Consider the following 26538-nt stretch of genomic DNA (forward strand, 5'->3'; position numbering starts at 1 on the left):
ATGAAGCTTTTAAAGGGCAGTCACTGAGGTGCCTACTGTCCATTTATGTTCCTCCTATTCCATTTCAAGGCATACAAAGATGTTTTTTGTCATATTCTCTACGAATAGGACTCTATGGTTTAAGTATTCAAAGGTTTAGGATAGAAAAGTGTTAATATCTATTCCACTCTTCATGTACAATGCCCTCAATACTTAACCAGTGTTCTCCCTCTTGTCCTAAATCAGCACATTTCCAGTGATCATCACTGTATCAATTAGTCCCCATTATGCTGTGAATTGCCTTTTTCATATGGCCGTCTTCCTGTATTTATTTTCCCCTATCATCGCTAACACCCTCTGAATCATCTCACCTTTCTGGTTTCCACTCCTCCCACAGCCATCATAATCCTTTCCATTCTTCTTCTCTTCCAACCTAGGTTAGCAAGTGCAGGGAGATAAGCCCCATGCTGTGTTATCAGGAGGAAGGCAGCTGCACCTTCTCTTTGGGTGAATTTGGCTTCTGACTTTGTTTGAATTCACATTTTCTCAGCAGGCACAGCAACACGGCAGACGGATGGCGCTAAACCAATAAGAAAAGATGCTTGGAGCTGTCTGCAGGGCTCAATCTCACCACCTCCAGGCCTCGCTTGGCAGATAGCTAACATGCTATTGTATACAGTATATGTGCTTTGGATGGTGACTTGAGAAAGCGACTGGAAGATGTAACCGTCAATTGTCCGAGATCCAGATATAAATGAATAATCATCAAATCATTATGAGGTTGTTTTCCTGGAGATTCTGTGCTTGGAAGGGAAAAGGATTACGGCATACAGAGGAATATTCAGGAATATGTTTTACCTGGATTTTCCTAGATCACTTGCAATAAAGTGGATACAAAATAGATATCAATTCTAAAAATCAGGCTCTACCTTAAAATGTCTCACTATAGGACACCCCTACATCAGTAGACTGTTATTGCACATAGAAAAAAAAAAGTAAAAAAAAAAAAAAACAACATTGACAGGTCTTCTGAAGTTTTTTCACAGTTTAACTAACTACAGTAGAGGGTAGCGGGGTCTAAAGAACAATAATAAACATACGTTTATGGAGTTGAATCAGTCTTCATCAATTAAAAAATAAAATGTTAAGGAGAAAGGATGCGGGAACATAATAAACAAAGTTAACTTACCTATCCTTGTGCCCCGTAGCACTGCTCCCAGGTCTAGCTGACAGCTGCCAATGTCCTGGCTGGGCCAGGAAGTCACTTAGCCGGGCCGTGACTTTGTAGCTTGAAGAGCCGGGTACATGATGTACCCAGATTCCATCCGAAAATGACAGCCAGTGGGTCCCAGAAGCAGAGCTACAGAGGTATGGGAACGGGTAAGTATACATTGCTTATAGTAGAGATAGGGCCCACTCAGCCTACACTTTAACGAATATGCAAATTAACTGTGGATGTTGCGTTACCTCATTCACCTCGGTAAAGGTATTTATGTTGTTCAAACCTCTGTTGTAGTTAAATTGTGTAACTCACTCCCTTTAAATATTTCCGCACAAAGAATACACATACAGTAAAAGCATAGGCTTCCAGTCTACAGAGAACCTCTGTTACCTAGTGCCCCCCACAGTGGCCCCGGGATTTAACAAATGAGAAGAGCTTTTCAACACTGTTCTCCTATCTTCTATGTGATGCTTAAAAAAAAAAAAAAAAAAAAAAACAACTGTCAATGGTGCTCTGGTCTTATGCTAATGTCTGATATCCAGGCACGGAGCAGTAGATGGGACGGCTTCCAGACACATACAACCCCTTCTTCTCCCTCCCATAAAAAAAATACGGCATCATACTGCAAATGCGAAGATATATGAATAATGTAAATATTTTTTAATTGCAATAATGCTATATAACAAACTAGGTTCTTAGAATATCATCTGATCAAATAGCGTGTACCATCCCACCACAATAAGGTGACCTCAATAGGATGGCCCCTACACTATATACCTGCCTCTTGGACTACTATTAAGTCTACACATGTTGGCATGTAAGATCCAACCCCCTCCCCCAGCATGCATGCTGCAATCGATGATACAAATGCAAACATAAAGAAGTATTCAGTGTTTTCTGAAACTTTAGGTGTTTTTTGACCATTTTGTGGGGTAAATGTTATTTGCAAACCAGGCTTTTTTTTTGGGGGGGGGGGGGGGGGAATAAGGCCATTTTACATCAAAAGTAATTATGGAATAATAATCAAGTAACATTTAGACATTCTCCTATTGCATTCAATGCAATCTAAAAAAAAAAAATGCATTTTGACATAGAACTGACTTTTTCAACATTTTACATTGGAAAATGTGTTCCAAAAATCAATGTGGGGACATAGCCTATTGCCATTTACCTTGGGGCATAAAAGCTAGATGATTTTAATTCCTCATCACCTTTATGCTTCACCACCTTCGGGATTACGACATATCACCGTGGTCTCTCGCGGACACAAGTCTAATAGACAATAATATTCTCATTTGTGCACCATGATTAAAAAATTTTGCTGATGCCCAGGCCCTTCCTTTCATAGAGGAATAATGCTGTATTTTCCATAGTATCTGAAGTACCCCCCTTCTAGGATGTGTCAGCTGGATTGCAGCAGTGGCCAGACTATAAATGGAATCCATTAACTGGTAATTATGATGCCAGGTCAAATCGTACATACAGGAGGCATTTTATGACATATTATTAGGTACTTACTGAACCTGCAGCTTTTAAAGGACCACTAAACCTCTAATACAAACGACTTTACAGAAAGAACGCAAAGAAACATTAACAAACAACACTCACAAGTGAAAAAGCGACTAGGGAAGGACTGATATTCTGCTGGCATTCATTAGACTTCCTGTATGTGAACCCATTAATAACGGCAGCTCCGAGATGCCTGAAATGGAAAGTTACAAAAAGGACAAATGTCTACACCCCGCTAGACAACAAGGGAGGATATTATACAAAGTATTGGCCCTAAGGGTGCTATAGGTCTAATGATCGGAATATAAGACCACAGATTATTTATACACATGCATTAGCACATTACATTGTGCACTTGTACCATATAATAAACTACTATAGTCATTTATTCTAAACCCACTATCTTACTCAACCATAAAGAATTCTCAGTTTAGTTACTGTTCCATAAAATGACTGATCTAATTGTATATAGCAAGTATTGTGGCCCATTATAAGGCTGCAGCAGTAAGATATGGAGCAGAAATTATTTATTAAATTATAATGTATTAATCATCAATAAATCACGGCACTAGAAAAATCTAAAATTTGGAAGTATAGTTTAAGGGAAAAAATAATTTCTCCATGGCTGGAGGTGGTGTAACAATAATCAAGCTATGCGGTGCTAAAGCTCAAAGTTCTCCACTGGTTCTTGCTTGTTCTTGGGTCCTGTGACTTGCCAATCCCATAGGAACTATCTCCCTTAGCTAATCACCAACTGAAGCAGGATACTGCAGCTGCCACTGATTGGTTGAGCAGGCCAGTTTCCATAGGGCATGTCACATGAACAAGAAAAAAGTGGGTACCAGTGGAGGACCTAAGCTGTGGTGTTTATTTTTACACCACATCCAGCTAAGGAGATTTTTTTTTCCTATGGACAACCCCTGTAAAACAGCTTTAGGTATCAATCAAGTAACCCTTACCTTAAAAGGGAACCAATCAGCACGGTTGTGCTGATATGGTTCCCCGCAGCACAGTACAGATCTACTGAGCAGCTCTTGGAGCATTCCAGCTATGGCTGCAGCAGTAGCTTTACAAATGGGAAAAAGATGTTTTATTATGCTACGTGAAGCCGGTAGAGGGGCGACAACTAGTCATCTGGACAGCGTGACTAGTCACGGCTCTTTGTCAGCGCACAGTGCAGGGATGATTGACAGGCAGAGAGACCCATTATTAGCCTTTTTGTCTATCAATCATCCCTGCAATGTGTAAAGCTACTGCTGCAGCTGGTATGCTCTGCGAGCTGCACAGTAAATCTGTACTGTGCTGCTGGGAACCATATCAGCACAATCCGATTGGTGATTGGCTCCCTTTGAAAAAGATGGTCTTAGACTAGAAACCCCATTTTCAGAATATTCTGTAGACTGTTCTGAGTAAAACAGAATGTCTTAGGCTGGGTTCACACTACGTTTTTGCAATCAGTTTTTTTCAAAAAACAGATGCATTTGTGAGATTCCTTTTTGATCCATTTATCAAGTGTCAAAGAGACACTTGATAAAGAGACCGGACTGGTCTCGAAACGCGTTGTCGTTCGCATAATTCTTTTAATAAATTTTATGATATTTTATATCACTATTACCCCTTGGACCTGCGCCTGTTTTACCCGCCTTGGAGTGGAGGAGGATACTGACTGTTATTAAATGACGGCCATCCACAAAATTTCAACAGTCTGTGAACGTAGCCTGTGTTTTGAACCCACTTCTGGTTTTGGTTGCAAAATACTGTGTGAACAGTGTGTGAACATAGCCTAAAGGGAAATTCCAGCGATCCCATAAAAAAAAAATCCCACTTGTCTACACCGCTCCAAACAACAAATTCATACTTTTACAATTGATCCCAGTTTCACATTATGGCATCCGGCTGGGAAATTGCATCGCCCAGCATGCATTGCACCTCAGAACCAACTGCCGGGTACCTGTACCGGGTTTTGGAGTGTGCGCTCACCCTTGGCCTGATCTGCTTCTGCTTTGCACAATATTTATCTTTCTGTTGATCAAGCTCATCTACATAGATAAACCAGACATAAAGAGATGAAACCACAGGGTCTCCTTTCCCCTATACCACTCAGGAGAGGCTGTGGTTTCCTGCCCTTGGCTATGTAATCACTGTCTGATGTAAGTTGTGGGCGGGATTAGGACAGAGGAGTGGAGATTTTAGCTGCTTCAGGGTGTGAGTCGGGATGTGCTGCTGAAAAACGGTCCAATTTACATAATAAAAACCTATTACAAACAATCTTAGATTATGGGTGGGGATTAAACAGATAACACTTTCTTAACTAAAGTTCCACTTAAAGTGTTTGTTACGGAGCTCTTAGAACACTGTTTGTGGAACAGTGGTCTTTTGTAATTACTGTATTGCTCAGCAACTTAAGTGGCAAAGTTTAATTTTTCTGCCGGAGGGAAAAAACCCCACAACCACTTCTAATTGGGCATATGTACTACTGTGACAAAAATAAATTGCCTTCATTTTGAAAGCAAAATGAAAGAGAAAGCTTGAAAAACACTACACCCATTGAATTAATAGGCTTTAGAATTACCTTTAGGCTAGGGCTATACAACAATTTTGGTCACGAATAGAGATAAGCAAATCTCAAGTATGCTTGTGTCCCCCCAAATCCTCTGCATTAAAATATTGGGAGTGCTCTAACTTTTTTAGCCACACCAGTAATCAAATGCACAGCAAGACGAACATAAGTATACTCAACATTTGTTCATCTCTAGTCATGACGGGTCGTGAGACCAAAAATTCCCATGTGGATCACACTGTCAGATGGATGTCATGTGATTACAAGGTTCCCAACACCGCATTTCACATGGGCTGAGGTCTAAATTTTGACTGAGCCACTGCAACACCTTGCGACTGGAAACACACAGGGAGGGAGGTTTGTTTTTAAACTTCCACTGCAGTTTTTGTGCCACAACCGGAAGTGGATACATGGAATGGAAAATATAAAGGGAGGACTTGCACTTATTTCTATTGGATCCTCTTCTGGTTTTGGCACAAAAACTTCAGTGGCAGTTTTCTAAAAAAATTACTATGTTTCCAGCCAGATTCTTTTCTTTTTACAGCAATGCTTTAGATCATTGTTCTGTTGAATCACCCAATATCAGCCAAGTTTTACCTGTTGCATAAATGGCCTCACATTTTACTTTAATATATAGAGTAGTTCATGGTCAGCTCAAGAACTACAAGGTGCCAGTGCCCTGTAGCTGCAGAAGCAGCCCAATCCATCCTCCCCTCCACCACCATGCTTGACTGTTGGCATAAGGTGTTTGGTAAAAGCCAAACACAGTATACCAAGACAACATTGTGCAATGGCTCCACTTGGGTCTAGTCTGTCCAACGGAAAATAATCCAGTTTTATTGTTTAATGACATGTAACCTTAAGCCGCACTGTCATTCTCTTGGCAACTCTTGCAAACTAGCCATATTTGTTCATTCTTTTTTAGTTGTACTGACTTGTAGAGGAGGACATGGAGTTTTGGATTGTTGTTTTTTTTTGCAATTGCTCTGGGCATCACGTTGCTGGGACTTTCAATCCTGGGAAGACTTTCTTGGATATTTCCTACTTGTAAATAATCTCTCACTGTATAAAAGACTTAAAAATTGTTTTAAAATAACCTTATAACCCTTTCCAGATTGATGGCCAGCAACAATAACTTCTCTAAGATCATTGCTGATGTCTTTACTGTATTGTACTGAGCTAACACACACCTGAATGCTCCAGTTCAGTAAAATACTAGAACATTTTTGTTTTTAGAGAGGTTGTCACACTTAATAAAATAATCAAGGGTACTTGATTAATAGCATAAGTAGCAGTACTATCCTACCACTTACGCCATTAATTCCTATGGAAACAGGAAAGGTGGACTTTTTTTTTTACTTTATGCATGGCATTTCCATTTTGCCTTCATTCAGGTGGAACCTGTTGGGTGTTGTTCATCTGAGGTTGTATTTACCCCAAAAAATACATTATAAAATAAGGACCAATTATTTTTTTTTTTTTAAACACACTGGTATGTAAAACCATAGAATTCAAAGAGGATGTACTTACTTTTTCCCATGACTGTCACAGTATATGGTCCTGTTGATTTGGAGACCACATGTACATTCATATCATTTACAGACACTTTGAACTGTATAGCCAGACATGGCTCCCCTAGCCGATAAACACTAATTACTCTGGGTTATAGAAGCTGGACTGTCCATTGCCACTGGTTAGTTCTCTTGCATACAAAGCCTAAGTGATTAAAGAGTAGAAAAACTGATCTTAAAAGGGGTTATCCAGCGCTACAAAAACATGGTCTCTTTCTTACAGAGAAAATATGACTCTTGTCTCCAGGTTCAGGTATGGTTTGCAATTAAGCTCAACTCACTTCAATGGAACTATGGGTGCCTTTACACAAATTTATATGATTTTTAAAGTCCAAAGCCAGGAACAGACTATAAACAGAAAACAGGTCATAAAGGAAAGACTCCTCTTTTCAAATCCATTCCTGGCTTTGGCTTCCAAAATCTGTCAAGTAAATCTCTGTGTGTAAAGGCAGTCTAAATTGCAAAACCCCACCCAAACTGGAGACAAGAGAGGTGCTGTCTCTGGAAGAAAGTGACCATGTTTTTGTACCACTGGATAACCCCTTCATCAATTCTCACACTATGCATATTTGTAGAGGACAAGACTAGGAGGAAAACCATTCCCAAAGAAGGTTGGATTCTATTTTAACGCAGAATAAATAAATACAGTGGAAAAACGGATCACTGTAAGTTGGGTTAAGTTTCCATGGAGTTTAAAAAAGAAATCCTCCCAATGCAGTAAAACAATACAAGTGTGCATACTTTCCTCCCTCACTCTGAGATCTGCTGGTCCCATTCTGGCATCTTCCGAAGACTCTGAGTGGGACATTCCTGGAAGATGTCAGAACATGGGTACAACCGTAACCACAAGATCTCACAGCAGGAGAGCAAGGGAGGTAAGCACAGGCCCAGAACACCATTTTGACAATTCTTTATCAGTAAAAAGATAAAAGGTTGAGGGGGTGGGGGGGAACCAACTGTAGGAATCCAAAACCTCTACAGATAAAGCCCCTATTTCACGGGGCGGCATAGAGTGCAGGGGAGGCCGCAGGGAACCTGTCTGGTTGATCGCTTGATTGTCTGAACAGCCCATAGAGGATAGCGGCGGTCTCCTGCCGCTGCTCCTATTCCACGGAGCAACGGCAGCAGATCGCTGCTAGCACATTTGTTTGTCTTTCAACATGTTGAAAGAAAAACTACAGCAACCTTCAGCCGACATCGTTTATGTCGGCTGATCGTTGCCTTCTATTACAAGGCACGATTATCGGCCGTAACAGCCTTGGCTGAATACAGAAGATAATCATTCTGTGTAATAGGGTCTTAAGGAGTAGAAAGCAGAGGTCAGTAGAAATTATATTTACACATCCATCTCGTCCATTGATTCATGTAAATGTGGCTCAAGTACCAAACCTAGAATTCTTTAAAACAAATTCATATTCCTGTCTGCAATGGTATTACATTTAGAGTCTATCAATAGTGCTGAGAATCCATAAAAAACACCTGTCCAGCACGATACTGATATATTAGATACCACAGTATAATTCACTGAGCAAGTCCAGGTGTTTCACTTAATGACTGAAAGCCTATCCCACCACTAATATCAGTTAACTGAATGTCCCACACAAATTATTAGGGGGATCCACCAAGCTCTACCAAAGGAAAAACTAAAAAGGGCAGACTAGATGGACCAAGTGGTCTTTGTCTGCCACCAATCTTCTGTTCATATGTGTATGGGAAGTCTGAGAAGGGAACAACATTGGATTTTGGCCTTAAAGTGACTCTGTACCCACAATCTGCCCACCCCAAACCGCTTGTACCTTCAGATAGCTGCTTTACAAAAAACTAAATCTGAAATTCTGGCACTTTTTTGTTTACGCCACTTCCGTATGGGAACACTAATAATCTATTTTATTAGATGGGCCAATTAACCATACTACAGTATACAATATGTCTGTATTTGTGTGTTTTATATATAAAACAGAGAAGGGGGAGTAATTTAAAACTTTCATTGGGGGAAGGACTGCCTTTTTTAAACTTTTATTTTATACCTCCCCTAGGGGAACTTTAAGGTTTTTTTTTTTAAGTTTGCCAAGGGGACTATTACATGCAATCAATAGATTGCAAACACTGGTCAATGCTATGCCAATTGCATAGCATTGAACAGTGTTATCAGTGATCTTCACAGAGTCTGCCTGCTGCAGACTCTATAAGATGATTAGTGAGCAGACCGCATGGAGGTAAGTAAGAGACTTCCGGCAGTCAGGGGAAATAGTCTGGACCCCCGCTGTCACACTGTGGGGGTTTCCTATTAGATAGTGACAGGAGCACAACTAAATGCCACAGAACTGAAGGGTCTAATGACGGCTCAGTTCCTGAGCTTGCTTCATAGAGCCCCTGGACCTACTGGCATACAGGTATGTCATTGGTGACAGGCCCCCATGATGCACCCAACTACCTGTAAATAAACTGATATAACACCCAGCTATAGGTTTATTGTTCTGTCCGTTTAGTTTTCTTTCAGCTTCAGATGTAATTTCCATGGTTATATCTTGCTAGATATAAAGCACCTTGTAATAGACCAGATTGGCTATTTGGAGACACCACGTTACCAGGTCATAATACCTGCACTTCTCTCAGCAGGCTGCACTTTAGCGATTGTGAAATCATTTCGTACCAGCAGAATATAAGATACCAGCATGTATCTTCTATTTATGGAACATTCCAAACAGTGCTTTGTCTCTGCAATGAACTTACCCATTCTTGCCAAGTTAAGGCTGTAATAAGGCAGGATCGGAATAAAGACGAACCTAGTGCTTGTATGCCAAATGCAACTGTAATGAGTGCATGCTGTGGGCCAGTGTCACATTAGATATGATACTGCCTAAATGCTAAAGGTTTATTTTATCAGTGGACACGAGGCACACAGGGTTTTATTGTGACCATATGGCGATAGACAACCGCTGCAGTGTGCAACTGCACTTGGGAATTGGATGGTTCTGTAACCACATTATATGAATAATGTCAGAGGTCAGTGGATGCTGAAAAATCAATAGTTTATGTCGGACAGCTTCTGGTTTTCAGAAAACTGGGTCAGTTTTCATTTCATGTTTATTTGGCACAGTACTTGCTGGCTATGTAAGCTGTACAGTCCTCAGAATACCACTGAGTCAGTCTCGAGCTGACACCATTGTATTGTTTTTCTACCCATTAACCACAGATAAATGACCTACATATTGTGCCTATTAAAGCCTCATTTTTCCTTTGCCCCTTTGTTGCTAAGAGTTCTCCATCTTCCTGCGCAGACCTTTTTGTTTTCTAGACTGCTCCCAGGTTAGCTACGTTTGGAAGAGAGTATAGTCACTGTACACACAGATAGCAATGCTAAACCACAGAAGATACACTCCTGCTTTGTCCTCCCCTTCCCACTTGCAGCCATACAGCCGTTCAATTCCATTTTTAAAAATAGTAAATCCACTAGAAAGATATAAAAAAGAAAAATGTACAAAAGCCATAATACTGTATTTGCTTCTATTGTGAATACAAAATATAAAGTGGTGTACACCAGTTCTGATTTGGTTTCCCTAGACACTTCTAAGTTTTCTAATTACATCACTGCATCTCATGGATCACTTTTATTAAAAGCATCATTACTACTGTTGGCAGCAATTTACAGTTTATCTTACATGATAGCAGTTTCAAAAAAAAGAAAAAAAAAAGAAAATAAAAACAGGAAAAAAAATAACACAAACATTTACAAAGTCATGTCTGTAAACTTCAAGGCTAGTTTAGAGTTGAGGTAATGCTGTTTAGCTTTGTGGCTAAAGTAACAAAGTCCTTTAAATTAAAAGTAAAAAGGAAAAAACAAAAAGGTACCTGATTTTAATTTTATGCTTAAACCAGTGCATTATAAAATTCATGAGACGACTTTACTGTAGTTTTGTCCTGTAACGACTTTAGCAGTGAGTGTGTTAAAAAGAGAAAAAAAAAACAAACAAAGAAAATAATTGGATACTTTTCACATTCAACAGCTGCCTTGTATTGCTGTGCCTCTAAGACAGAGACGTCACTACATCATGGAGATTGTCTGAAACTGTTTTTTGTGTGTGGAACCCTCATATACAGTCAAAAAAGGTAACGATATGTAAGAAATTCATCTTGACCTTCACAGCAAAAGAAAAAAAAAAAAAAAAAAAAAAAAAAAAAGAGATAAATAACTTCATAATTCCTTAAGCAGCCTGTCTGTCCTTCGATTTGCACCATTATTCCAAAAAAGTTGCTGCTGTCATAATACCAACGGTAAAAAAAATAATAAAAATAAACCGCTGCAGCGCATTATGTAAATTTCCTTTAGAAAAAACAAAAATATCTGTCCTCCAAAAAAAAACATTTGCAAGAAATTATAAATAATGCACTGCACAATACTTAATGACCAAAATACCTTTTTGACACATCCGTGTGACATGACTTGGATTTTTTTTTCCTTTTTTTTGCTACACTATTTTACAGAACAGCTTATAAAAACTAGTTATGGACATTTACTGTGAGTGTAAACAGTAGGACTACCACTTGAAATTTTTTTTTTTTTTTTTTTTAGAACACTGTAACTGAGACTGTTATTCATCGTTGTCCTTGTCATTTTCTTCCCCTGCAACGGGCGAGTCCATTTCTTCTCCATGTGCTGTTTCATCTTCCAAAACGGATGAATCTGCAGTTTTGTCCAGGGTCTCCTCTACATCACTGGCTTCCTGACTCTCTGCTTCCCCTTTGTCAGTGGCCTTTTCTTCACTAGAGCTCACAGCACTCTGAAGTCCGGCTAGTGATGGGAAACCAGGCAGTGTCAATCCTCCAAGCCCTGGAGGTAGAAACATGGATGGGTAGAACAGGCCTGGAGCCATGGTGGACAGTAGGAAAGGACTAAAGGCCAGAGGATTTGCAGCTAACCCAGCTGTGGTAGTAGCAGCAGCAGCACCAGAGTCAGTAGCATTAACAGTGTCTGTAGTTTTCTCAGAGTCTTTGCCATCCTCATCAGTTTCTGTCTTCTTCTCGTCGGACTTTGAAGTGCCATCTTCAGTTTCTCCTTGACTGGAAGCAGTAGTAGAACTACCACCGCCAGCTGCTAAGGGGTTATTTAGAAGTCCACCAAGCCCAAACATGTTGGGCAGCCCTGCCATGCCTGGCAGCATCAGAGGCAGCATTGCGGCATGGTTTTTAGAATCGCCTCCAGCTGCAGCAGCTGTTGCGAGACCTGGAGGGAACCCCATAAGACCAGCAAGCTGGAGAGACTGCAGATTTTGAAGATTCTGAAGACTGGCGAGATCCATTCCAGCAAACAGACTATTCATCAACAACGGGTTTATTCCAGACGTGGAGGCTGCAGCAGCAGCGGCAGCAGCTGCTGCAGCTGCTTTGGCAATTTCACTTTTTGGCCTTCTCCCTCTTCGGCTAGCTCCCTCTTCCCTTACAACAGGTCCAGTCAGAAGTCGGTCAAACATTGACTCAGGTACAAAACCCTAAAAAGGCAAAAAAGTAGCAATTAGTGAAGTGATTAAAATGAATCATGAACACCACTAAGGGAGGGATGGATCATACTGGTGTAAAGTAAAACTGGCTTATTTGCCCCTAGCAACCAATCAGATTCCGCTTTTCATTCCACACAGATTCTTTGAAAAATGAAAGGTGGAATCTGATTGGTTGCTAGGGGCAACTGAGACAATTCAACTTTACAAGAGTTTGATAAATCTTCCCCTTATTCTTTTTAACCTAGTCTGCAATTTAAAATACAAATCCCATCAGATAACCCCTGGGCAGATGGCTGATAAAACAAATGATACCTCCCTCTTAACTAGTGGCTGTTTACAAAGTCATAAGATTTTGTTTTCCCTCCAAGCTCCAGTACCATAGAGGCCATGCTGAGCTGCAGCATGCAAGCTTCCTCCCCTATTATTTTCCAGCCCACAGACTTGTACAGTGACCATGGAGAGGTAGGGATGGGAGGAGGTATGCATGAGGAAAACATGATTTTATAAGTTATCTATAAGCTGTTCATATTTCAAGAGCTCAGAATTAATGCTAAATCCATAGGGACAAAGTCAAAAACCGGGTTAAACTGTGTTGTACTTACAGACTGCTTAACAATGTCCGTCCAGTCTGGAGCTACAGCAAACTCAGGGTTCTCTTCTAACCAGCGAGGAAGATCCCGCATAGGAGGGGCCATTGCACCACCCATCTGTAATAGGCAAACGTAGAAGATACATCATTATGGAAACAAAGAATAAAACATAAAAATTGATAGCCATCCCTTTGTTCTATTCGCCCAATACCACATCATCAATGGGGGGGTCAGTGCTTCCATGAATTAGTGCCCCTCTAATCTACTGAGGCAATGACTGGTATAGGAATCAGTGCCAAAAAGTATATTATTATTATTACCACCCAATAGAATTTTTACGATATAATACTTATATTGCTCCTTAAGGAAAGAGCGCCCCATCCTGCGTGAAGCAGTGAAGAAACAACCCTATTTCAATGATTATTACCTTCTTTCCATTTCGTTTATTGACTACAGGCACTCGTTCATCTCCCGTTAAAGTATTAATATCCAGTTTGTTAGGGTTCCGACATCTATGACGTTTCTGCTTCGGCTTTTGAAAAGGGGAGAACAACATATCTGTGCTCTTCTGTTGAGAATAAAATACAGTTGTCTGATTAAAAGGTTTTATATTAAAGTGAAAACTGCATTCTCTAGTATTTCTATTTCTAGTAGCACTGTATGATACTTACTGGTACATAACTTGGCATATCAACAGTGTACGTAGGATGTAATTTCAACCATTCAACCAAATCTTTATTTTTGGGCGCATCTTCCCCCACTAGTCTGGTCCCATCCTCCAAGTTAATAACAGGGATCCGGGTGTCTGGCTCCAGCTGCCCGGGAGATGGAATGTTTCTGGCTGGTGGTGTCTCAATATCTTCCTCGTATGCTTTGGTCACGTCTGTATCCTCCTTCAGAGATAAAAATAGCATGTTACATTTTAAAAAAAAATTTTTTTATTAAGGGCACCTTTCGTATGACAATACTAAGGGCAAATTACAATTACACATAAGAAAAAATTGGTTCAGAACAAAGTTTACTTTATACGGGCCAGTTCACACTGAGTAAATTTGACGTAATCCCCTGCCACGTAATGATATGTCAATTCTTTAAGCGGAGGCACACGCGCCCTCCCATACCGACATTGCAGGACACTGAGGCCGGCGGGATTCCAACTAACTTACTCAGTGTGAACTGGCCCTAACAAAATTACAGAAAGCGCAAAGCCTACTAGCATAGTATAGTAGAGTATATTTGTTGTGTTTCCTTACCACAGATAATGAACTCCGCTTGTTGCTCATAAACAAAAGATCAAGACCTTCCACATTTTTCCTCCTTCCCCTTCTTCTTTTCATTGGAGGCTCTCCATCTATTAAAGAACCATTGAGAAGATGCCTGGTAGGTGTGCAAGAAAGCCCTGCCTGCAGTCGCTCCATTTGACTTTTGAAGGCATCCGAGACAGGGGTGGAGGAATTAGGCAAGATAAACTTAGGAGTAAGAGATGCAAAATTTGAGGTAGAACTTGTTGCCTCCCTAGAGGCATTTGATAAATCCACAACAGACTCTGGTCCATTTTCTGCCCCCACTTGAGATCCACGCAGCTGAGCCACCATCTCCATAAGATTTCTCCTCTTGGCAGCCCTTTCTGCTTCAACCTCAACTTTTCTCCTTCTCCGTCTGCGCTGACGCGGTACAGAGAGGCTCAATGCAGCATCCTGGAAATGGAAAACCACTGTCAAGCATTTACTAATGAATCCATACTAGAGATAAGCAAACCGGGTTCGGGTTCGAGTCCATCCAAACCCGAACGATCGGCACTTGATTAGTCGCTGCTGGTGAACTTGGATAAAGCTCTAAGGTTGTCTGGAAAACATGGATACAGCCAATGACTATATCCATGTTTTCCACATAGCCTTAGGGCTTTATCCAACTTCAGCAGCCACCACTAATCAAATGCCAAAAGTTAAGGTTCAGATGGACTCGAGTATGCTCGAGGTTCGCTCATCTCTAATCCATACCAATCCATATTAGATCATGAAACATGAAAGTCCATGTATGTGACATGCACCAGTTACAACAGATGGCTTACCAAATATATGTTATTTTAAAGTAATGCGGCAAGCAGTCTGAAAACTGCGACTTGTGGAATGTGAAGTCATGCGACAATGTGTACATATGGGGTACAGGTAGGATGTTAGGAAACATAATGCTACCTTTTGCACTGGCCGCACAACAAAAGTATCATACAAACCACATTATTGAGTGACCTCCTTTGTCTATACCAATCTAACATTTTAAGTAAAAAAGAGAATGCATAACATATGTTACGACACAAAAATACCAGGACATTATGGGTGATGCTTGCCTGAGACAGTTGTGGAGAAGCACTGATATCTTCACTTCCACTGAAGTTGCCCTGGGCTACCATGGAGAGCTCAGCGAAGCTTCTCTTCTGCAACGGGCTGTCCATAGCAGTTGGTGTGTACCCAGGGATGAGCCCCGGGAACTCAAACATCTGGCGTCTATTTACTGGCCACTTTCCTTTCAGTACAGTCTCACAGATGTTGTCTAATCGATTGATCATCACACGATCCTGCATCATACCGGGAACAGCACAAATGACAGAAGAAATTAAGAAAATAAGTTTGCACTCAGTGTTTTCCGTTTCAACAAAGTCATTCCTGTCTAGTTCTCAGAGTTTTTTTTTCCTCTTCTTCTCAACTACTTTTTGTTACCATTCATTTAACCTGTGTGAGTCTAAGAAGCTCTTTCAGCCTTGTGTATTAAGCAGACAAAAGAAGAGTTACTGCAGGGGGTAAAATAGTAGGCAGTGTCTGCATATACGCTGAACTCCTACTGTTTGAGGCTGTAGAGCATTGTTTCTTATAATCATCAGCTGGTGAGCAAAGAAAGAAACATCTGCTTCCAGTATCTAGCGATAGGCAGAGTTACTCGCCGCGCACCGGCCTGGTTTTCGGAGCGGTTCCTCATTAACGTCACTACTAATAAAGTTCAGCATTATAGAAACTTCACCGCATCTGCAGAATGTCAATATTCATTCCATATCCTTGATCACATAACTTGAGCCACATCATGGCCCTCAATTAAAAAAAACTTTACATAAAAATCAATGATTCTGAACCACCCCTCCCCAAACGATTAAGTGGATTCTCACAACACTGCAGATCATCATGAGTTACTGTGCGGGACCCATTGTCACGTCTCCATAGCGGTTTTTAAGCAATTTAAGCAAAACCTCCCAAAACAGAGACTCTGCTCAAAGACCACAACCAGAGCACAACAGCTGCTGCAAACCGCCTCCTTTCCACAGGAATAAGCCTATTAGTGTCTTGTTTTTATAACCAGATGGCCATGTCATGGTGATTAGGAAGCTTTTTTGCCTTATTATAATCTAAAACATACAGAAAGCACATCACAGCCTTTACTACAGAGTGTACTGTACACTAGAAAGAGCAACATACCTTGGGCCAAAACGAGAAGGAAAATGTCCTCTCGCGAAGCATATGAAGCCCAGACTGATCACAATCTTCCAAGTAGAAAGCATCACGGGTTTCATCCCTGGCTGTACTTAGGGAAGCATTGCTTTCTTCATCAAAGTTTTTATCTTGAGATGTTATTCCAGCTGAAATTATAACATGTTCATAAATATATAAGGGGAATTAAAAATAAAGAGATGATATATATATATATTATATAAAAACAGAGGCAGCTAGAGGTGGACATACACCTTATGATGTTCATGGGATTTCCAATTAACCCTTCCACCACTGTATAGGGTGTTGTGGAACAGAAGTGATAAGCGCTAACCACTGCAGGCTACAGTATCAAAACAGCTTGACACGTAAATCTTTGGTTGTACGACCACTTTCGTGGCCATACTTATCATATAGCCTCAGTCTGCCTTACAAAGACACTAGCCCATAACTTGGAGGAGAGGATTTTCGCAATAAGAAATTCTAGAACAGGCCCAACCCTAGAATTCTGTTTGGAACAATATGTATGAACTAAATTCTAACACTTTTCAGCTAAAATTAAAAAAAAAAAAAAGGGTTTTCTAGGTTTAATATAGATGAAATAATCTATGGGTAGGCCATTTTTATCAGATCCAATAGAGTTCAGCTGCTGGCATCCCTGCTGATCAGATCATTATGCAATCATGTGGACTCTTTCTTATTTACCATAGACAGTGCAGTACATATGGTTGTGGCTATACCTGTTATTGCAACTAAAGCCATTCACTTCACAAGGACAAGCTGCAATACTGCATACAGCCAGTATCAAATGTACAAAGCTGTGTAAGCGATAAGGGGGCTACATCACTTGCACAAGTGCACCTGACCAAGGTGCCAGAAGTCAGAACTTCATTGATCTGATACTATTGGCCTATCCCAAAACCTGGATAACCCCCTTTTGGATTTCTAAAGTATGATGAGAACAAGGACTGCTCTGATTTCAACATGACAGTATAGCAAAATCCAATTAAACATTCTGGCTGTACCTTCTGCTTGGGAAGATTCCTCAGACTTTTCGTCATCATCATCCAATTTTTCTTCATCTTCCTCTGAGCCTTTCTCTGAATTTGATTTTGGGTCCACATCTGGTGTCATTTCTGCATCTTTTATTTCGAGTTTTACAGGGGCAGGGGCAGGTTCAGGGTCAGGGTCAGGGTCACTCTCTTGTTTTACAGGCTTCTCATCAAGTTCTGCCTCCTCCTCTTCTTTAATGTCTGCTTCTCCCTTCATTTCCACATCCTCAGTTTTCTCAGACTTTACTTCCTCCTGCTCCGCAGCTTTTTCATCCCGCACTGGAGTGGAGGGCATTATGGGTGGTGTATCACCATAACTAGAGCCAGGTGGTAAAAGGATGGGCATATTTGGATGCGAACCTCCTCTGTTTTGAGCAAAATTCCTATGTGCTTCCAGAAAAGATAATTCTGGATCATTAAGGATATGATAATCTGTCCTACTAACACCATGTTTCGCAGCACCAATCAGTAAGTCTCTGTCATGTTTCCCACACTCCCACCATTCTGGTAAGTCAAGGCTTGGCTGGCATAATTTAAGTCGTTCATTCAGCTGTGGGTTATGAAGAACTTGTTCCCTTATTTTCCGCAGAAGTTCAATACGGTAGAGCGTTCTAGAAGCACGTTCCTCAGTTATAGGCTCAATCATGGAGAGATCACACAAATCTTTCAAGGGAAGCAAACACAAAATTTTAGAAAACTAAAACCAGAGACTCGATCATTTAAGACTTCAGAAAAAGTATCATTCCTAATGTCTGCCTCGTACATACCATCTTCAGGCTTGTTTGACATGCGGCACACTCTTCTGCACATCGCCACAAAGCAGTTGAAATACTTCTCCAAACTCTCATCAGACTTCTTATCGAGACGGGCAAAAGCTCTAAACTGGTTCCATTCAAATTTCTGTTTAGCCGGGTCAACAATCACTCCAAATGTAGAAACTACTCTGTAGAAGTCAGCCTCTTCTCGCCTTGTCCACCTTTTCAAAGTTAAAGTTGTGTTAATAGGCATCTATTGGTATCTCGTCTGAGAATAGATCTACAAAGTATAAAGGACTCACTTTTGCCTTCGCTCTGTGATAATTGCTTCCCTTTCTGCTTCCAGGGCTCTTACTTCTTCCCGAGGTCGCCGCCTTCTACGATCAGTCTTCATTTGTGCTTCTTGCCTCATTTGTTGCCGCTTATAGCTGCGCTGATAGGCAGTGATGAGGCGCCGCAGGCGGGTAGTGAGCGCCGAGGTATTGGGCCAGTAGAGTTTGCCCTCTGCACTGCCTTCACCACCCTTTTCTGCAAGGACAACAGGTAACATTTACGTTCACTGTTTCCACTTTCTTTGGACATACTCATAAACAAGTTGGGGCATCAGGGATTTCTTACCTTGCGAGTCCACATACATGGAATCTTCTTTGTCTTCCAGGGGAGAGTTGGCAAACTCCTAAGGAAGAAAACAAAAAAAAAATTTAAGCAAACTCTATGCTGCACAAGAAAAACGTGGTTGCGTCCGCTGTTAAAGCGAGTCAGCTGGTGCTTAGCTTCTTTTCCAAGATGTCAAAATATTTTACAATCATTGTGCTCCAAAAATTCCATATGTTCAGAAGCAACTGTATGTCCTTACATCAATGTCATCTTTAAACTGAAGCCTTGTGGGTTTGTATTCTGGATCTTCATCCTCTCGGTCAAAATCTCCTCTGTCAAAACAAAAACGAAGCGCACTTTACCACTGAAGCAATCATTTACATTCATAATAAATATTGCTTAAACTGAAACATACCCGTCTCCGCCATCTGCCAACATATCTGTCCCCCTCTGCTCTGCCGCAATCGCTTTAGCATCAGGCATACCAACTCTCTCCAGGAAGCACAGAGTCGAGTCGGCCCGCATGGAATTATACTTCTCGTACCCTACAGAAGAGCAATTGCACATTTCAGGTAAAAAGCGAAATGTACCGGCATACAAAAATAAACTCACTTCACATGTACGGTGGAGTGAATTTAAAATGCTGTTCTTTTAATTGCATTACACCTGAACTTAACACAAAGAAAGGAAAAAGGAATGAGTAGCCATCAATTACAGGAAGGAGCATTGGCCATATATTTGATTTCCATCTAGAACAGGAAAGAACAGTAGGTTAATGCTTTCTTTCACATTAGCCCACCCTTTATTTTCTAATCCATTGTTTGCCTTCGTTCGGCCAAGCTCCGGCCTAAATATTTTTTAGCCGCTCTTCATTCCTCCCCGCTCGCTCAGCAAACACGGGTTATATGAAAGGCCATCGAACCTGTCTTATTAGGTTTCATGTGATGTATGTCAGAAAGATGACACTGTTCCCTCTACGGTTTTAACACACTTGTTTTGCTTTTTTTAACCGGCTGAACTGACTAGATAGAAAATGGCAGATCCCAACAGTGCGCGGCAGGAGTATGATTTTAGATCTGACTGGCCTCAGCTGAGGACCCCTTTTAGGAGAAAAGCAAGAGGCTGCTGTACATAGGCAGAACAGCACAATTCAATTAGGATTTGTACTACAACACACTTCTCCTAACTGCTGTAGAGCCTGGAGCCAAACTGTAATCATGAAAGGTTTTATAAGCCATCATTCTCCCCTTTAGTCAGGCCATGCTGCTGAGAATACGCCTGCGACCTCCAGAGAATTGGGATTATAATCAGGAATCGCTCACTGTATATATCATGCCAGCTCTGCATCCCCGAGCCTTTCAAAGTTAACAAGGCTGCATCCCACTCAAGGGAGCTGGGAGTTCTCGGCGCTGACATTTGTGAAATATTGCTTGGAACAAAGCCCAGGAGGCACTTGTACAGATTAATAGCAGAGGTTAAGCCCACCATCCACTTTGACACTGGTTGGCAGAGTTAGCAAGGAAAGCAGTGCTAGAAGCTAAGTTTATGGAGATCTATAGCGCTGCTCGGCCATTATTACTACAAATATGGATTTACTTTATTTATAGATGAGTGTTAAATATTTTCATTCCCCGCCCACATCTCTTGGACGTTTCACAAAAAGTGGAATATTTTTCCAGATCTTCGCTATCTCTACAGAAAGCGGGAAGTCAATAGAAGGTAAAACAGGCTGCTGCGTGCGGTGCTTTAGAGTGGGGCCAGCTTTTAAATGAGAAATAGGATATACTAATCTTAAGAATTGCAAACTATGCTCTAGAGGTCAAAATCTACTTTTCCCATCACCCAAGATTCCTGTAAAGTCTAAGCAAGCCGCACACTAGAGCCTGAGCCAACAGAGGCTTAAGTGGACATACCATGCTTGAAGACGCCTATTAAAAGGGACTTATCGGCTTCATTGTCCCACCAGTCAGTAGGAACTTCAGCATGGAACGGCTCTGGGATCCACACATCGACCTCACTGTAAAGACAGAAACATGGTGTAAGGCCTCTACAGGAGATAAAATATTAAAGATTCAAGTGCTATTGTGCATAGTAGGTAGTATTTATGGTGCAACAACTAAACTGGGGGGAGGGGAGTAACAATTAACCATTTGCAGTCCAGAAGCAGGAATTTCAGGCAATCACTAAACTAAAGTACACAGGGGAAGGGGCAAATAGTTGGGCAAAGGTTGGAGCAGACAGTCAGGTGAAGGTTGGAGCGGATAGCCGGACTAAGCTTTATTAAAAAATTGCCCGCAAATCAGTGCGGATCCCCATCAATCCAGTGGTTGCACTTCATAAGCACATGCATTAATTTTCGTACGGAAAGTGACTTGTATCAAATTCTTAACACTACAGTCTAATTTTAAGCTTGGCTCTATAGCTCATATTTTGATTTTATAAAACACAAAATTCTATCAATACTTGTATACTTTGTAAACAAAGTGTGAAATAGAAAGTTGGGAAATGGTTAATAAAAAAAAAGAAAATCAGAAAATAGAATGAGAAGCGGGAAAAAAAAAATAGAGACTGTAAAAGCGGCACGGCATAATTAGTAACAGCAGGTACAGACCTTGCTCTTCTGTGACAAGGACAAGCCGTACATTCACTAACCTTGAGTCAGCACCCTCTAAGATTTTGTCAGCTTGGTCCCCTATCACTTCTTGCCTGAGATAGTACAGCATGCGGACACGCAGCAGGACCCTGGAGAGGAAGAGAAGAGAGGGGGTGAGGGGAGAAATTCTTAACTTCAGAATTGTTTGCCAACAGTGGCTTTTGGCAGCTGCTGCTGTTCATCCATCATCCTGCCAAGGCTGATTAGCCATGCTGTATGGTAGGCTTGAAGCGTGACAGATGGTGGCATATAATCACCTCTGTGTGGTGCTTTCTGCTGGCTTCCAACGGGCCTGCCTGGCAACCGCTCACGCTGCACAGGGAGGGAGCAGGCTGGGCCCAACCCAGGCGCATTACATTTAGTCCTACCTAGTGCAGCTTGTGAAGTTCAGACACGTACTGCACCGCTGCCTCTGAAGTACTGGAGCAAGTTTGTAAACAACTGAGCAGATGGCTTTCAGTAACTGTTCTGCTTCATTATCTCATAAAATTTCCTCAGCTGCTGCCTTAATACCATTTTTGGAAGCACATCAGAAGTTGCAAGGATAAACCAGATCTATAATCTGTTTTTTTTTTTCCTCCTGTCTTTTTTTTTTTTTAAACCGCTGAACAATAAACCCTCACAATGGGATGGTGGGTTTTTCGGATTATATAACTATTTGTTTTCTGCAAGAAAGCCAGTTTTATAGAGCTATAACCACTTGCAGCCCCCGTCCTGGCAGGAAGTCCTCCGAGCCTCCCTGGTTTAACTATATGTCGCACGGGGGAAACGTCAATGTCACTTTTGCAGTTCAACTTGAGGCGCTCTTTCGAGCAAAACCACTCAAAACTAAAGACTAAACTCCATTAACTGCACCCTTGCCAGACCTTTCTTTGGAAAGATCACTGTACGCATGTTGCAGGCATGGGGGAAGGAGGGGCGATCGGGGACGTCAGCTGTTCGCTGCACTACACCTACTCTATATGACTTGCAGATTTTTTTTTTCCTCCAGGTTTGATATGATGTTACAATAGCTATATGAAGATTGTTCTCCCCCCCCCCCCTTCATTAAAAATGTATACAAGACCTTAAATTAACTACCATTTACACCGGCTGAAAAAAATGTATACAACACTTTAAATAAAATCATAAGAAATTTTAAAAAGATCAAGAATTTAAAGTACTATGAGAAATTAGCTAAAAACAACCAGGACCCTCTCATCTTTGTCTAAAAATGTATTCAGAAGATAACGTAAAGTATAAAGTATTATAAGATGTCAGCGAGTCCACACAGTAATAAAACATTGCTACAGGAAAGACCAGAATGACACTCTGGTAATCACAGTCATTGGGATTCTACAGCTTGCAGCCTGGTGCTTGCTGGCTATATAATTAATAGCTAGATGCATTATTTCGGAGACTAGTGGTTAGCCAGATGTTGAGGATATTCTGCTTGAATGCAGGTCTGTGGGTTATGGCCGACTCATTTATCTATGCCGACATGCCGACTCAGTAGGTGGTATTGCGCAGCATAAGCCATTCGTGGTCCTTGAGCTGAAACGTCATCTCTCTGCAGGTGGCAGGCCTTTGGACAATACTTGTTATGGTTAATGAGGTGATAGACGCCCTTGCCGCAGTACTCAAAACCTTGTACAATACGAGTTTTAAAAAAAAAAGTGCATACACAACCTGCTATAGGTTACAGTAGTGGAATGTATGCTGAACACAGTTTTGTCATGAAGGTAAATAATAGCGATTGCAGGGAATCAGTAAAGATAGCCAATTTATTAGTCTCTAAATTTTACTGTAGAATTGCTCAATTCTAAAGGCAATTTAGATACCAAGTCCACAATAAAGGCTGTAATAGTATCTTAATTACTAAGGATAAAAAACAAAACTACTAAGGATAGAAAAAAAAAGTATATAGGCTCAGGATATAAGTAGTTTTTAAATGTGTATTCCCCTTTAAATTAATAGCAAGACACCAGAGTCTTAAACACACAGAAGCCAAGCTGTGAAACCAATGCACTGAAAATTCACACTGCGTTACAAGAGCTCTGTTCTTTGCACTGAACACTGACCTCTTTGTGGTCAGGGTGTGAATCACTGGTGTTTGCCGCTGGCGTGTGGTAACACCTTTGAAAAAAGCCACTTTCACTACTTACTTGTTACAGTGATGCTTAAGATGCTTTTTGTAGCTATCCTCCTGAAACAAGGCATCCGGGTTACAGCTTTGGAGCCAGTCCGCATGTTTGAGCACGGGCTGAGCATTCTGGCTTTTCACCTTCTTTCCTTTCCGTCCTCTGGGTACTGGGGCAGAGAGACCTAAATGAACGCACAACAATTCATAAAAATGGGTTTCTAAAAAAGGGAATAACAGTGTAAAAAAAAAAAAAAAAGGCACAGATTTTATTAGATAAAATTTTGCCAAATTCTACAACATAGGTATGCTTAAAATGGGTTATCTATGCAAAACAGGGCTAGAAGGTTGTATAAAAATAACAGACATGCTATATGCCCCTTCTATGGCTCATCACCGCTGCTATGCCAACTCTGTTCACAGGACCTGCCTGTTTAGCCAATCAGTTACTGAGACCAGACACCACACCATTGGCTGAGCAGGCATGTCCTGGGGTGGGACTGGACATCACAGGAAACCAGCAGAGGACTAGCAGCATGGGTCTGGCTGGAGCGAGTAGAGCATGTTATTACCACCCCCAAGAAAAATTCCTTTTTGACCAAATGTCAAACCCAACCATGGAAAGGTGGTCCCTGGCCAGGATTTGAGAATCTTAGAGACTCCTGAATAAATTGCAAAGGGATTTATTGGTACAGTAATAAGGAGAAAAGGAAAAACCATGCTAAACAAATGTGACATTGTAGAAAACAAAGATATATGATGGTGGTCTCATTACAAAAGTTTTATCAACTTGTATACCATAAAAACAAATGTTCTCTTAGTGTAACCTACCCGAGTGGTTCACCAGGGCACGCGTCTGGCCATCCTCAGTTGGTGTAATGAGGTCCCAAATGAAACTTTTAATGTTCTCATCCCCTCTGTAATGGTTCAGACAGTAGACCAGAATAGTACGACAGATGGTTTCCACATCGTGTTCGGAAAGCTGACGCTTGAAACGTCCGTGGGAAAGAATATCCATCCAGCGGCCCCACCTACAGCAGATTTGAAAAGGTTCATATTGTGTGTCAAAGGACAAATGGCAATAAGAGCGCTATAAGAATTCAGATGCCTAATAGGTGATGACATGCAAGCTCAGAATTACATCTCTCATCAAGCAAGTGCTGAAAAGCAAACGCTCAACAGTGCTGCCTAGCTCATGTCATATAACATACCGTGAACACATACGGTACACATCAAGCAGAACGTACCCATAGACCAGTAGATTCTTCTCAACTCTAAAGCATTCGCTTCTTGCATAGCCCTGAGACTTGTCCTGAGGTCTTCGTGGTTTGATGCTGGGCTTGTCCTCAGAATCACTCTCCAAGTCAGAAAATTCCATGAGTTCATCTTCTTTTACGGCGCTGTACAACCTGGTTTGTTTCCTTACACGTGGGGTATCAATTACCAGAGTGTTCTACAAGGCGAATGAAAGCACAAATGAAGCATTGCAACTACTCCTCTACCCTCCACACCAATGGATATTAGGACGCTTACCCTTCCATTTAATACATCAAGATCGAGCTCCGCTTTTTTTGCCCATTTCTGCCAGAAATTGGGATCATCCAAAGAGATATCTGTCCTGTTTCCAGAGGCAACAAAACTGGCCTGAGAAAATAAAAACAACAACATAAGTGACAAATTATATTATAGAAATAAAACCAGCCTATAACAAAACACTAGGAACAAAAGCAATAGCCTTTATCGTAAGCGAGGAGAATTGGTATCACGTCATGTGAAGATAATCTTAACAAAACCATCCAACCTGACATTACAGCTTACCTTGGCAAAGGTTGAGCCCTTTCCTTCAGACTCTATGGTGATGGTGTGAGTTCTTCTGGAGAGAATTTGATCAATATCCTCTTCACAGAACTTGGAGCCTTCATCTTCTTCATCCATCAGTGCACCATATGCCCCCTTCCGCAGTAGGTCTTCTATTTCCTTCTTAGAAAGCTGTTGTACCTGCAGGTAATAACAGGAAAGCGTTTAGGTATGCTCTATATGCAAACAAGTTCATATGTTATGCTCTATGAATCTCATGGAGACAATTATCAGACTATTCAAGGGTTTTGAAGCCATGGTTTATTCGGGCATTTTGCACCCAGGCATTTCGACATTTTATAAATGTGCTTCTAACATGCTTACATATTTATCTACATACCTAAATATTTATCTACACATCTACCTAGTACCACAAAAGATTAATTCTAACATTGTTAAATGCTATGCAGAAAAAATAAAATAAAAATTCTTACCCCATTTGTTGCATTCTCTCGTCCGCTCATCGACTGCAATACGGCCTTATCCAAGCCAAGTTTGAGACTGGCCTTATCAAACATTTCCCGCTCGTAGGAATTTCTTGTGATCAGCCGATAAATTTTTACAGATTTACTCTGCCCAATGCGGTGGCAACGTGCCTGTGCCTAAACAAACGTACAAAGAAAAAGAAAAAAAAAAAAGTCAAGATCTGCACACACTCTCGAAATTATTTATGACCCTCTATAGCATTGTTTAAAGCATGTCATGGTCATTACTTGTGTCAACAACCTTAGATCTCAGTATTACAGATACAGTAAATACTACAATGTCAATTCATTGTATCTTTAAGACTATGAGATTTACTTTTCCAGCAGAGAGAGAGAAGACGTGCTAAAACGTCTAATAGTTTGAAATGCTTTTGAAGGCTTTTCACCTCTTTTGTAAACGTTTCCATGTCTTGAGCTGGCTCTACAATTAAGGGTGCACTTAAACCTGCAATTGCTTTCTTCGCAGACAGCTACCCTATCTAAATAAGATGGGTCTATACACCTGTACATGTGTTCTCTATCAGGAAAAGCGAAGTAAGCCAACTATGGAAAGCTCTGGTGGTGGCTTATCTCTTGAAAACAAAAGGGCTTGGCTGGGCAACATAGTGCCAAAAA

At 41.0% G+C, this 26538-nt stretch overlaps 1 protein-coding gene across 4 annotated transcripts in view; it reads right to left on the reverse strand.

The window, feature by feature from the left end:
* Nucleotides 1-10351: 10351 nt before the first annotated feature.
* Nucleotides 10352-26538, reverse strand: part of CHD7 (chromodomain helicase DNA binding protein 7) — a 92517-nt gene continuing 76330 nt past the window's right edge. For 3 of the 4 annotated variants that reach the window (XM_069957545.1, XM_069957543.1, XM_069957544.1), the window contains 21 exons: nucleotides 25873-26040; nucleotides 25400-25579; nucleotides 25115-25225; nucleotides 24829-25034; nucleotides 24413-24612; nucleotides 23607-23766; nucleotides 21462-21551; nucleotides 20723-20826; nucleotides 19225-19354; nucleotides 19069-19141; nucleotides 18831-18888; nucleotides 18515-18740; nucleotides 18225-18433; nucleotides 17431-18120; nucleotides 16394-16554; nucleotides 15277-15504; nucleotides 14183-14626; nucleotides 13601-13822; nucleotides 13357-13497; nucleotides 12942-13046; nucleotides 10352-12330 (listed from right to left, as the gene is read on the reverse strand). In XM_069957545.1, coding sequence (XP_069813646.1) covers nucleotides 11434-12330; nucleotides 12942-13046; nucleotides 13357-13497; nucleotides 13601-13822; nucleotides 14183-14626; nucleotides 15277-15504; nucleotides 16394-16554; nucleotides 17431-18120; nucleotides 18225-18433; nucleotides 18515-18740; nucleotides 18831-18888; nucleotides 19069-19141; nucleotides 19225-19354; nucleotides 20723-20826; nucleotides 21462-21551; nucleotides 23607-23766; nucleotides 24413-24612; nucleotides 24829-25034; nucleotides 25115-25225; nucleotides 25400-25579; nucleotides 25873-26040 — 4803 coding nt within the window. In that variant the 3' untranslated portion in view covers nucleotides 10352-11433. The remainder of the gene's footprint in view (nucleotides 12331-12941; nucleotides 13047-13356; nucleotides 13498-13600; nucleotides 13823-14182; nucleotides 14627-15276; nucleotides 15505-16393; nucleotides 16555-17430; nucleotides 18121-18224; nucleotides 18434-18514; nucleotides 18741-18830; nucleotides 18889-19068; nucleotides 19142-19224; nucleotides 19355-20722; nucleotides 20827-21461; nucleotides 21552-23606; nucleotides 23767-24412; nucleotides 24613-24828; nucleotides 25035-25114; nucleotides 25226-25399; nucleotides 25580-25872; nucleotides 26041-26538) is intronic. The other variant, XM_069957546.1, reaches the window with a different exon arrangement.

Source organism: Dendropsophus ebraccatus, chromosome 2, assembly GCF_027789765.1.
Source record: "Dendropsophus ebraccatus isolate aDenEbr1 chromosome 2, aDenEbr1.pat, whole genome shotgun sequence".
Classification (NCBI taxonomy): domain Eukaryota; kingdom Metazoa; phylum Chordata; class Amphibia; order Anura; family Hylidae; genus Dendropsophus; species Dendropsophus ebraccatus.